The sequence below is a fragment of the Muntiacus reevesi genome, chromosome 9 (genome assembly GCF_963930625.1).
Source record: "Muntiacus reevesi chromosome 9, mMunRee1.1, whole genome shotgun sequence".
Lineage (NCBI taxonomy): Eukaryota > Metazoa > Chordata > Mammalia > Artiodactyla > Cervidae > Muntiacus > Muntiacus reevesi.
Genome location: NC_089257.1, coordinates 330,172 through 343,121, shown reverse-complemented (window position 1 = coordinate 343,121; position 12,950 = coordinate 330,172). Strand labels below are relative to the sequence as shown.

The window sequence follows — 12,950 nt, the reverse complement described above, 5'->3', positions numbered from 1 at the left end:
ACCTGCTTTGAACTGCAAAATAGGGAGCAAACAGAAATAACTCCAGACTGCCACCAGTGAACAACAGGTTTCTGACCACGTGTCTGTCAGGCGCTGTGCGTGTTGCTTCCCTATCAGTTAATTCTCAGCCGTGTGTGATGTGGGAGGAAGGGGGACCTTTGTTCAACAGACAGGGGAGCAGAGGCTCTGAGCGGGCAAGGGGGCTGAGCATGGTCAGATGGAGAGTGAGGGGTCAGCCAGTGCTGAACCCACGCCTGCGGACCTTCGGGTCCTTCACGGCCAGCGTGGCCTCGGGGCACGACTGAGAAGGCAGTGATCACTGGCCCCAGAGATACTACCCGAGCTGGTAGTTCACAAGAATAGACGAATTATTTGTATAATTTCAAAAAATTTAATGAGCACAAGATCCTTAAGTGATGCAGAGGCTCTCAGGGTCCTATTTAATAGATGTAGCTCAGAGTGAAATTCTCCGGGAGAAGTAACTTTTGAAAAGGCTTAGTATTGGAGAAGGGAGTGGCAAGCCACTCCAGTTTTCTTGCCTGGATCATTGGATGGACAGGGGAGACTGGGGGGCTACAGTCCACGGGATTGCAGAGAGTCGGACACAACTGAGTGGCTAACACTTGCTTGGTTTGGCCACGCTTAGTTTTCTAGGGTGGTTATGGTCGATTCCACCTGCTGTCTGGTTAGATGCTCTGTGGACGCTGAGGGCCTGTGGGGCAGCGCCGGAGAGGAGCGGCTTTCCCAGAGACTTCTGTCTTCTCTGAAGTTTTAGCCTTCGCTATTTCTCATCTTCCTCCTCTGCAGAGGTTGAAAAGAGTGTGTCTGAATTTATCCGATTTGGGATCTCCTTCAATGTGTACATGTTCCACGGGGGGACCAACTTTGGTTTCATGAACGGGGCCACGAGTTTTGAGAAGCACAGAGGTGTTACCACGAGCTACGGCAAGTGTTCTCCGGGAGGGGCCCCCCCTGAGCCTGGGGGCCCCCCTGAGCCTGGGGGCCCTGCGGCTTGACCGGGGAGGCCCCTCAAGCATCATGAGGTTCTTGGCCCCTAATCTATGCTGAGCACCGAGAATTCCCTCATCTCTCTGTCTCCTTCCCTCTGACATGCTCAGTGCAGAGAGCAGGCTGACCTCGCCGCATAGGGGCCGCCGTGACCTCTCACTCTGCCCTGCCCGTCCTGATCGTGGGCCCCTGACCTGGGCTCCCCAGTAGGACCTGGGGTGGTGCCTTGTGGGCCCTGGAGGCCTCCTGGGCGGCTAGGCTGGGGGCAGATGAGCGTCCCCTGCGAAAGGAAGCAGGGCAGGCCAGGTGGCTGCGGCCTCGGACACGGGCATGACTGCAGGGATGGCCAGAGAGGTCTGGGTCCGGAAGTCAGTTCCCACACTCTTTGGGGGCCCTGCCCGGAGAAGGCGGCCGGCGGGGGACCTGCCCGGAGAAGGCGGCTGGTGTCTTGCAGACTACGACGCGGTGCTGACAGAGGCTGGGGACTACACCACCAAGTACTTCGCGCTCCGGAACCTCTTTGAATCCATCCTGGGTACTCAGCTGCCGTTTTGTTGGGGGGCTGGGCCTCCTCGGGAAGTTGTGGGAGAGGTGGAAGAGGGAAGGGTTCCCGTGGGCAGAAACTTAAAAGGCAGTGAAGGCAGGGGCCGCCTTAGCTAAAACCCTGGTTTTCCCACCTGAGAACCACATTGTTTTTAAGCCCTCTAAGCGACAACATGTTCTCTAAATGTGAAGAGAGTGGTGCTTGTCTGCTGGAAGTTGGAGTAACTGTTGACAAAGCTCTCTGCTTGGAGACGCCCTCATGCACTCCTGAGAGTCACCCTGTGAACTGTATCTGCGGAGATTACGTTAGGGAGGCGCCTCCCACATGCCAGGGAGCCAGGCAGCAGCGGTGGCAGGCAGAGACCTCCCGCCCTGAGTTCCCCGGGGGTCTGGTCCCCCAGCGTCTCACGGCTGGAGGAATGCCGCTGGGCTGGGACCCCATCTCCTGCGGCCCCGGGAGAGCGGGGCGGCATGGGGAAGGAGGGGATGCTTCCCACTGCCCGTTTCCTTTGCAGTCAGGCCCCTGCCCCCTCTTCCGAGTCCCACTCCCAAGACGGTGTACCCCTCCTTGAAGCTATCTCACTACCTGCCGCTGTGGGAGGCCCTGCCTTACCTGCAGAGGGTGAGCACCCCCTGGGCTCCGGGGACCTGGGGTGGCTGCTGGGGACACGGGGGCCGAGGCCACAGAGCAGGGAGACCTTCGGGGCTTTCTGTGGAAGCGGGGGCATGCTCCTACGTTTTGTCCACGTTTGGGACCAGTGGGCAGAGCCGGGGTGCCTCCTGGGAGGACCATGAACGGGTGTGAGCTGAAGAGTGGGGGGCCTGGGGGGGAATGGGACCGCAGAGACGCCTGCTCGCAGGCCCCGTCCTGAGCGTGGCCGAGCCAGCAGCCCATGCAGCTGGGCTCCGGGTCCTCTCCAGCACCACCTCGTCCGACGGCGGGGCCCCCCTGCTCCCCCCGAGACTAGGGTCCGTGTCCCCGCAGAAGAAAAGGTGAGCCTTGCTTGGAAGATGTCAGCTCTGCTTTTGTTCGTATTAATTTGTTTTTGCTCATTTCTTTGGCCATGTCGGATCTTACTTGCGGCAGTCTTTGTTTTACTTGCCGCACGGGGGATCTTTAACTGTGGCATGTGGGAGCTAGTTCCCTGACCAGGGACTGAACCCAGGCCCCCCACATGAGGAGCACAGCGTCTCAGCCCCTGGAGCCCAGGGACGTCCCTGGGAGACATTCCCTCTTGAGCTCATGGGGTTTCGCCTGCGCTGAGCCGCCTTCCACTAGTGAGCCGTGCCACGCATGCTGCAGATGCAAACGCATGCTTGCTCGATGCATCGCTTTGCTCTCTGGCAAACTCTCGACTGAGCTGGGACACAGTCGTTGACGCTGCTGGTTCTCAGGATTAGAGAGGGGGCCCCTCTGCCCACCCCCAGGCTCCTGGTCGGTGGAGACTAGGGCACAGGCGTCGTCACACGGCGTCTCATCAAAGGGCTCTCGGGGACCGTCGGGAGGCATAGCCAAGCTTGCCCAGGGTCTTAGGGAGAAGGGCCTGGTCCTCACCCTGGCTCCCTGCCCACGTCTCAGCCGGTCACCTCTAACGTTCCACTCAACATGGAGAACCTGCCCATCAACAACGGCAATGGCCAGTCCTTCGGGTTCGCACTTTATGAGATGACCGTCTGCTCCGGGGGCCGGCTCCATGCCAACGCGCAGGACGAGGCTCAGGTGGGCTGGCGTCTGGCTGCAGGAGGACATCAGCCCAGCTCCGCCGTGGGGCAGGGCCAGTCGCTGGGCCCCTTCGCTGTTTGATATGCTTTTAAGCACCTCTGTGTGTGAGGCTTGATTGGGGTGGAAAAGGCCCATTTTACCTGTCGCGCTATAAGTCTACTGGGGCCTCTGGCTGGGCTGGCTTCTGGCCGCCCATGGACAGCAGGCTGGTAGCTCCCTCCCTGGAGACTGCCCCAACCCCGATCTCCCTGCCCCTTCCTCTGGGTGGGCCTCTCCGTCTGATGCCGGCCCTTCTTTTGCAGGTATTTTTGAATGAGACAAGTTTAGGGATTCTGACTGATGTTTATCGGGACATAGACATTCCTCCAATCACGGTATGTAACTCGGACGTCAAGCTGCTGCCCTAGACCCGGGCCTCCAGCGCAAATGCGCTGTTCCTGAGGCAGACCCTCCCGTCTCCCCCTCTGCCGGGGGTGATGGGCCCCTCAGGGTCCTGGCAGAAGGGCTGGGACTGTGAGTCTGCGTGCGTGCCCCTGGCCCTGATGTGTCCTGGGCTTCAGCTTCTGCACTGGGGTGAGGGTGGACGTTTCCTGCCAAGCCCGTAGCTGGCTCTGTCTCAGTGCCACTGAGCCCCGGGCCTCTGCAAGGGTGGACCAGGCAGGACCCTTTGGAGCAGGAGCACTCAGGGTCCTCGGGGCGCCCTCGGCTCCCCCTCGCTTGTCTTCCATCTGGGACTCTGACAAGACTGGGCTCCAGAGGACCAGCCTTCCGTGCTGCGTCCCCATGAACTGGTCTGTCCCAAGCAGGAATGTCAGCTTCTAAGGATCCTGGTGGAGAATCAAGGACGAGTCAATTTTTCATGGAAAATTCAAAATCAGCAGAAAGGTGGGCTCTGGTAACAGCCATGCCCTCCCTGCTTTGTAACTTGGACCCGAAGGTTGAGGGTGGGATTGGAGGAAAGACTGTCCCCCGGGAGAGGCGGACCCTGGGTCTGGGGACGAGCAGCGCCTGTCCCCCTGCCCCCCACTCCTCCCGCTGTCCCCCCGGTCCTGTTGACTCCCACTGCTGGGCCAGGCGTCCTGGCTCTCTGCACCCAGACCCTCTGGGGAATACCAGGGGAAGTTCAGGGCCTGGGTGGGAAGCTTTCCTGGTGGTTTGGAGACCCTCAGTCTCGCAGGTCAGACCAATCCTTGCCCCCAGGCCAGGCCCAGTCACAGATGACTCCAGGCTGTGAGTCTGTGCTTGGACACCGGAGAATGACCCAGCCATCTTACCTCTGTTCCCTCCACTCGGCAGGACTGATCGGACCTGTTACTCTGGATAAAATTCCCCTGAGCAGGTTCACCATCTATTCTCTGGAACTGAAAATGACATTCTTCAAGAAGTATGTTCCTTTTAACACTAAACTGGACTCTGACCCTGACACTGACCCTAAACCTGACTCTGACAGTAACTCTGACCCTGATCCTGACTTTAACCCTGACTCTAACCTAAATCTGACCCTGAGTCTAACCATAACTCTAACCCTGACCCTGACCCTGACCGTGGCCCTGGCCCTGACCCTGACTCTAACCCTAACCCTAACCATGGCCCTGGCCCTGTCCCTGACCCTGACACTGACCCTGACCCAGGTCCTGACCCTGACCTAACCCTAAATCTGACCCTGACTCTAACCCTAACCCTGACCCTGACCCTGACCCTGGGCCTGACCCTGACTCTAACCCTAACCCTAACCATGGCCCTGGCCCTGTCCCTGACCCTGACACTGACCCTGACCCAGGTCCTGACCCTGACCTAACCCTAACTCTGACCCTGACTCTAACCCTAACTCTGACCCTGACCCTGACTCTAACCCTAACCCTGACCCTGACCCTGACCCTGACTCTAACTCTAACCCTAACTCTGACCCTGACCCTGACCCTGACCATGGCCCTGGCCCTGACCCTGACCCTGACTCTAACCCTAACCCTGACCCTGACCCTGACTCTAACCCTAACCCTGACCCTGACCCTGACCCTGACCGTGGCCCTGACCCTGACCCTGACTCTAACCCTAACCCTGACCCTGACCCTGACCCTGACCCTGACCGTGGCCCTGGCCCTGACCCTGACTCTAACCCTAACCCTAACCATGGCCCTGGCCCTGTCCCTGACCCTGACACTGACCCTGACCTAACCCTAACTCTGACCCTGACTCTAACCCTAACCCTGACCCTGACCCTGACCCTGACCCTGACCCTGGCCCTGGGCCTGGCCTAACCTTGGAGACCAGGGAGCTCGAGGTCCCCAACCCCTCCCTTTGCAGACGAGGGGCCAAGGTTCATGGCCCCAGAGTGAGGTGCTTAGGGTTATCAAGGATCCTGGCTCCAGCAGAGCCCCTGACACAGAGCCCCCACTCTGTGGGGGAGGCCTGGGGTCAGCATGTCCTGTGTGGGGGCCCGGGTCAGCCCATCCTGTGGGGGAGTCCAGAGTCAGCCCATCCTGTGGGGGAGGCCCGGGGTCAGCTCGTTCTGTGGAGGAGACCAGGCGTCAGCCCGTCTTGTGGGGGAGGTCAGGGCTCAGCCCGGGTCAACCCGTCCTGTAGAGAAGGCCCAGGGCTCAGCCTGTCCTGTGGGGAGGTCAGGGGTCAGCCCATCCTGTGGGGGTCCCAGGGCCAGCCCATCCTGTCGGGGAGGTCAGGAGTCAGCCTGTCCTGTGGGGAGGTCAGGGGTCAGCCCGTCCTGTGGGGGAGGTCAGGGCTCAGCCCGGGGTCAACCCGTCCTGTAGAGAAGGCCCAGGGTCAGCCCGTCCTGTGGGGGTCCCGGGGTCAGTCCATCCTGTGGGGGAGGTCAGGGCTCAGCCTGTCTTGTGGGGAGGTCAGGGGTCAGCCCATCCTGTGGGGGTCCCAGGGCCAGCCCATCCTGTGGGGGAGGTCAGGGGTCAGCCCGTCCTGTGGGGAGGTCAGGGGTCAGCCCGTCCTGTGGGGAGGTCAGGGGTCAGCCCGTCCTGTGGGTAGGTCAGGGCTCAGCCTGTCCTGTGGGGGGTCAGGGGTCAGCCTGTCCTGTGGGGAGGTCAGGAGTCAGCCCGTCCTGTGGGGGAGGTCAGGGCTCAGCCCGTCCTGTGGGGAGGTCAGGGGTCAGCCCGTCCTGTGGAGAGGTCAGGGGCCAGTCCGTCCTGTGGGGGTCCCGGGGTCAGTCCATTCTGTGGGGGAAGTCAGGGCTCAGCCCATCCTGTGGGGAGGTCAGGGGTCAGCCTGTCCTGTGGCGGGTCAGGGCTCAGCCTGTCCTGTGGGGGAGGTCAGGAGTCAGCCTGTCCTGTGGGGAGGTCAGGGCTCAGCCTGTCTTGTGGGGAGGTCAGGGGTCAGCCCGTCCTGTGGGGAGATCAGGGGTCAGCCCGTCCTGTGGGGGTCCCGGGGTCAGCCCGTCCTGTGGGGGTCCCAGGGTCAGCCCGTCCTGTGGGGGAGGTCAGGGGTCAGCCCGTCCTGTGGGTAGGTCAGGGCTCAGCCTGTCCTGTGGGGAGGTCAGGGCTCAGCCTGTCCTGTGGGGAGGTCAGGGGTCAGCCCGTCCTGTGGGGAGATCAGGGGTCAGCCCGTCCTGTGGGGGTCCCAGGGTCAGCCCGTCCTGTGGGGGTCCCAGGGTCAGCCCGTCCTGTGGGGGAGGTCAGGGGTCAGCCCGTCCTGTGGGTAGGTCAGGGCTCAGCCTGTCCTGTGGGGGGGTCCCAGGGTCAGCCCGTCCTGTGGGGAGGTCAGGGGTCAGCCCATCCTGTGGGGGAGGTCAGGAGTCAGCCTGTCCTGTGGGGAGGTCAGGGGTCAGCCCGTCCTGTGGGGAGGTCAGGGGTCAGCCCGTCCTGTGGGGAGGTCAGGGCTCAGCCCATCCTGTGGGGGAGGTCAGGAGTCAGCCTGTCCTGTGGGGAGGTCAGGGGTCAGCCCGTCCTGTGGGGGTCCCGGAGTCAGCCCGTCCTGTGGGGAGGTCAGGGCTCAGCCCGTCCTGTCGGGGTCCCGGGGTCAGCCCGTCCTGTGGGGAGGTCAGGGGTCAGCCTGTCCTGTGGGGGTCCCGGGGTCAGCCCGTCCTGTGGGGGTCCCAGGGTCAGCCCGTCCTGTGGGGGAGGTCAGGGGTCAGCCTGTCCTGTGGGTAGGTCAGGGCTCAGCCTGTCCTGTGGGGGGGTCCCAGGGTCAGCCCGTCCTGTGGGGAGGTCAGGGGTCAGCCCGTCCTGTGGGGAGATCAGGGGTCAATCCATCCTGTGGGGGAGGTCAGGGCTCAGCCTGTCCTGTGGGGAGGTCAGGGGTCAGCCCGTCCTGTGGGGAGATCAGGGGTCAGCCCGTCCTGTGGGGAGGTCAGGGCTCAGCCCGTCCTGTGGGGGTCCCGGGGTCAGCCCGTCCTGTGGGGAGGTCAGGGGTCAGCCTGTCCTGTGGGGGTCCCGGGGTCAGCCCGTCCTGTGGGGGTCCCAGGGTCAGCCCGTCCTGTGGGGGAGGTCAGGGGTCAGCCCGTCCTGTGGGTAGGTCAGGGCTCAGCCTGTCCTGTGGGGGGGTCCCAGGGTCAGCCCGTCCTGTGGGGAGGTCAGGGGTCAGCCTGTCCTGTGGGGAGATCAGGTGTCAATCCATCCTGTGGGGGAGGTCAGGGCTCAGCCTGTCCTGTGGGGAGGTCAGGGGTCAGCCCGTCCTGTGGGGAGATCAGGGGTCAGCCCGTCCTGTGGGGGTCCCGGGGTCAGCCCGTCCTGTGGGGGTCCCAGGGTCAGCCCATCCTGTGGGGGAGGTCAGGAGTCAGCCTGTCCTGTGGGGAGGTCAGGGCTCAGCCTGTCCTGTGGGGGTCCCGGGGTCAGTCCATCCTGTGGGGGAGGTCAGGGCTCAGCCTGTCTTGTGGGGAGGTCAGCGTGAGCCTTGGCACTGGGAAAGGCTTTCCTGCTCCTCATGTGTGGCCCCCAGGCTCCGCTCTGCTCCCTGGAGGCCTCTCTGGGGCCCCTCCTCGAGCCCTGCCTTCCACCTGGGCACGCTGATGGCTGGCTCTTCCCCGCAGGATACCTTCCTCCAGTTGCCTGTGAGTGAGCGCCCCTCTACGCACGCCTGTCCTCGTGGGGTCTGGAAGGGAGGCCCCCGCGTTCTTTCCCTTCCTCACTTTAACCAAGGTTTCCAACAGGTTTCAGTCCTCCTAACTTTTCATTGTTTAAGAAATAATACATCAAAACACAGTGGAAAAGTTCAAATAATAATATATAGACAGCAAAGGGTGTGGGTTCTCTCCCCACCCCCCCAACTCCTCTCTACTTCCCAGAATTAGGCGTGGCCAACGGTTGCATGTGTGGTTTCATGAGTAACTGTGGTTGGACACACACATGTCATACCTTTTTACACTAATGGCATTGTTCCATAAAGTGTATTCTCCAATTTGCCTCCTTTCCTCGGATATTATTTTTTACCTGGTATATCTTCTATATGTAAATACCTGCATAATATAAAGCGCAAAATATGAATGTACAGATCAATAACTATCACAATCAATAAGTTATCACAACAGTGAACACCATAAAAGTACCATTGAGATGGAAAACGAAACATTGTCAACACCCGTCCCAGTGCGCACCTGCCCTAACAGGTCCCAGTGCAGAGAGCAGACTAGTTAATGAGGTTCCCTGAGACCGAGCTTTCCCGATGAAACCTGGGTGTGTGTGAGGTGTGAGAGCCCCGCTCCGCCTCTCGCCTCCCCTTCCTGGGTGAGCCTCTAGGGGAACACTGCTTCCATGTCTTCCCCCAGGTGTTGGTCCTGGAATTCTTCCTTGGATCATAAGCAGATTAAAACCACATAGCTTTTATGGTTGTTGTCAACAGCGGTGTTCACCCCTAGTACCTCGTACTTGTTTCTGGAAGTAGAAGCCCTGCTGTTTGAAAAAAGACAGCACCGCCTGTCACAGGTTGGGAGCCCCGGAGGGCAGGGGCTCTGTGCTCCTGGACTGTCCTCCAAGCTCCATACCTGGGAGTCCTGGGCTGCCCTCGGGTGTCAGGGGCTCTGTGCTCCTGGACTGTCCTCCAAGCTCCATGCCCGGGTGTCCCGGGATGCCCCCCCGGAGGGCAGGAGGCCCTGTGCCCCCCCGGGCTCTCCCCCGCGCTCCATGCCCGGGAGCCTCACCTGTACCATGCAGTGACTGTTCCCGGGTCTCCAGCCTGCTTCCCTTGCAGGGCTGGAAGCACGGGTGTGTGTTCATCAATGGCCGTAACCTTGGGCGGTACTGGAATATTGGGCCTCAGGAAGCGCTTTACCTGCCTGGCTCCTGGCTCCAGCCCGGCACCAATGAGGTGGGTGGCCCCAGCCCCGCTTTAGGGCTCAGATCCGCCCTCACCCCAGGCCTGCTCATCCTGCGGGGCTCACCCTTTCTTCCGCCACCCTGCCTGTCCTTCCAGATCATCCTGTTCGAGAAGGAGAAGAGCAGCTCAGATATCTACAGCACAGACATCCGCAGGTGGGTGGTACCGGGTCCAGACAGCCTTCTTCACTGACCGAGTCCATCCCCTGGTTCACTTTCAGGCCGGAGATTATATCCATAATGTCACACAGCATTGCCTACACTAGCAGGAATTGAAAATATCCTAAAAATCAACAGGGAAATCGTTATGTTTATTATAGTAAATTCATGTGATGCTGATTTCAGCCTTTAAACAGTATCCAAACCTTCAGTGATGGATTTGCCAGTTAGACGCTCAGCCTGCAGCATGCTTTAGTCTCTGCTCAAAAGCGCTTCTGGGGCAGATATGAGTAAAATGAATGCGCGTTATTTCTGCCTCTCCATACTTAGCTGGGAGAAACGGACCTGTCTTTGACCGAAGAGAGGGTGAAGAGAGAGCGTATTGTATGTTCTGTCTGGAGACTCCTGGTGTGTGTGTGTGTGTGTGTGTGTGTGCATATATGCATGCATTTGTGTATGTATGGGTCTGTGCATTTGTGCATGTGTGTGCATGCTTTTGTGTGTGTTCGTATGTTTCTGTGTGTGTGCATGTATGCATGCGTTTGTGTGTGTATGTGTGCGTGCATGTGTGTGTATCTCTGTGTGTGTGTGCATGCACTTGTGTGTGTACGTGTGTATCTGTGTGTGTAGTTGTGGGGGTACAGGGGCGGTGAGCAATGTCTTCAGGCTTTCCCCTCCCGTCTGTGTGTCTCCGTGGTGGTCTGCTGGGTCATCCAGTCAGAGAAGGAACAACAGTGTGATTGTTGGCTGTGACAGGCGTGAGACAGCAGGGCCTGGCATGGAGCATGTCAGGACTCCTGAGCCGTCTGTGTGTAGTCAGAGCTCTTACTGGTCGCGGACAGATACTGGTGAGAGAAGCCCCGCGGTCGTGAATACTGCAACCAGCTCTCTCAAATGGCAGCACTGGGAGGCAGTCCCTTACAGCCCTCCCTCTGTGTCTGAGGGGACTGATTCCAGGACCCCCGATGGTGCTCAAGTCCCTTACAAAACACGGTGAGGAGACCATCTGCATATGACGCACACACATCCTTCCCCGTACTGCACTTCAAATCCTCTCTAGATTGATTACCTGTAATACCTAATACAATGTAAATGCTACGTGAATAGTTACAGGCCCGTGATAAATTTAACTTTTGCTCTTGGGAATTTTCTGGAATTGTTTTCCCAAGTAGGTTTCGATTCTCGGTTGGTTGAGCCGTGGATGTGTTACCTGTGGATGTGGAGGACCAACTGTGCTTATAATCCAAATACAGCACCTGGCTTGAACTCAAAGCAGTGCACCAAAAACAGACTTTTCACTTCGTTATGTTGTGTAGAGGTTTCAAGAAATTTAGCAAGTAATCCGGTGTCCAGAGGGAAGAAGGAACCATCCTGTTTGGCAGGAGGAGAAAGTGAGACTGCCTTCTACTCCACTGTTGGGAATGGCTGGCTCCACGAAGGAGAATTCTACCATGAACCACACGACTCCTACAAAGGACCTTATTATTGTGTGGGGCTTTAGACTCAAATCCATGGAGTCTGTGGAGAAAACCAGAAATCAGAACCATCAGATCACAAGAAAGTATTATACCTCAGATATGATGTATACATCATTTCTAAACATGAGAACTATGCCCAGATGGAAAAACTAAGGCTCAAGGAGATGTGTCTTTTTTTGATGACTATTGTGTTTTTGATTCACTCTTCTTTTGCTTTCCTATCTCTGCTCTAATTATTTTCTATTGTTTTAAATTGTGTATCTAAATGAGGTGATGTGGGTTTACTAAATTTACTGTGATCATCGTTTCGTGACGTATGTAAGTCAGATCATTATGGCGCACACCTTGAATGTATGCCATGCTGATGTAAGAAAAGATGCAAGAGCCCATTTCCTTCCAGAACTGCAGTGGTGCTGGGACGGAGGCAGGTATGTCTCATCCACCGGTGCGTTCTCAGCCTCCAACACAGAGCACCAGCTCAGTAGGGCGTCCGGAGCAATCTGACCACGTCTGTCAGGGGTAAAGGACGTGAAGCGTTTCAGGGGAGGGTCACAACTGAGGGTCACTCAGTCTTGGTATATTCTGAGAGTTGCAAATAACCTGTCACACCCGGGTCTCCCTCATTGCAGGCAGATGCATTTACCCTCTGAGCCATAGTCCAGGAGGGTGAAAGTGTATGAAAGTTCTTAATAATTGTTTTCGTAGATGATATTGATAGTTTTCATAGGAATCTTTAACCATTGCTTTATTTTACTTCAACTTAATGCAGTCTTAATGTTTCACTTTGTGGCGTCTCCCACACGCATGCCTACATCTGAAAGCGAATGATCAGATACTCAGGACAGACTCAGAGGGCCCACCTGGTGCTCACCGCCGACAGCTCACACAGCTTGTATCTGCAATCGCTCTGCACCAGGCAGGGTGCAGCTGTGCGTGGCCCCGCCTGCTCACGCCGGAGCCCGCCTTCCCCAGGCCTGGCCCACCCACGACACCCCCTCAGGATGTGGCTGCAGAGATGCACCACATCTGTTCTGCTTCGCTGCTTTCCGTCTCTTTGATCACGACCGCGTATCTGTGTCCAGTGCTGCGATTTCCTTCTCCCACCCGAAGTGGAGATGAAAACTGGGCTGTATCCTTGACTCAGGGTCACAAGCCACAGCTGCCTTCCTATTTCTCTGTTCCTCTTGCAGCAGATATCCTTGAAGGAGGCTTGTCTGCTTCCGCCCGAGGCCCCTCGTCCTCCCTAGCCTGTTCCGCTGCCCCAGCCCCTCCACACCTCCCTGCATCATAGTTGCCAGAGTCCTCAGTGGACCAAACCCTCCGCAGGCCAAAGCAGCTGGCCCAAGCTGGGCTTCTGGGCCTCTGGACAGGCCGACCCTCCCAGTCTCCTCCATCCCAGGGACGGCAACCCTGCTTCCTCCTCTTTCTCAGGCCCAGCATGACGGAGTCATGCTCGAATCCTCCTTATTTTTTCTCCCCACAAACGATCCAGGAATCAAAGACTCCTCCCCGTGCCAGGCTGCCACTGTCTCAGCACACGGACGTCTGCAGTAGCCTCTGGTCGGTCCCCTTTCTTGTACTGCTGCCCACTCCTGGCATCCAGATGACCTTTGGAAACACAGTGGACGCCATGCCCAGAGCCTGCCCTGGCTCCCTGATTCCCCAAGTCAGAGCTCTGCAATGGAAGGCCTGCCTGAGCGATCTAGGTTCCCCTGGCCTCCTCCCTGCAGGCCTGCCCGGCTCCCGACCTCCCTGCAGGCCTGGACC

The 12,950-nt window shown here is 58.6% G+C and overlaps 1 protein-coding gene across 1 annotated transcript in view; it reads left to right on the top strand.

The window, feature by feature from the left end:
* GLB1L3 (galactosidase beta 1 like 3) overlaps positions 1–11,226 on the top strand; it is a 47,110-nt gene extending 35,884 nt beyond the window's left edge. The window contains exons 12-22 of the mRNA XM_065944706.1: positions 808–945; positions 1,463–1,543; positions 2,067–2,173; positions 3,131–3,271; positions 3,577–3,648; positions 4,081–4,159; positions 4,571–4,658; positions 8,174–8,285; positions 9,422–9,538; positions 9,644–9,702; positions 10,878–11,226. Of these exons, the coding sequence (XP_065800778.1) occupies positions 808–945; positions 1,463–1,543; positions 2,067–2,173; positions 3,131–3,271; positions 3,577–3,648; positions 4,081–4,159; positions 4,571–4,658; positions 8,174–8,285; positions 9,422–9,538; positions 9,644–9,702; positions 10,878–10,899 (1,016 nt within the window). The 3' untranslated portion in view covers positions 10,900–11,226. The remainder of the gene's footprint in view (positions 1–807; positions 946–1,462; positions 1,544–2,066; positions 2,174–3,130; positions 3,272–3,576; positions 3,649–4,080; positions 4,160–4,570; positions 4,659–8,173; positions 8,286–9,421; positions 9,539–9,643; positions 9,703–10,877) is intronic.
* The last annotated feature ends 1,724 nt before the right edge of the window (positions 11,227–12,950 follow it).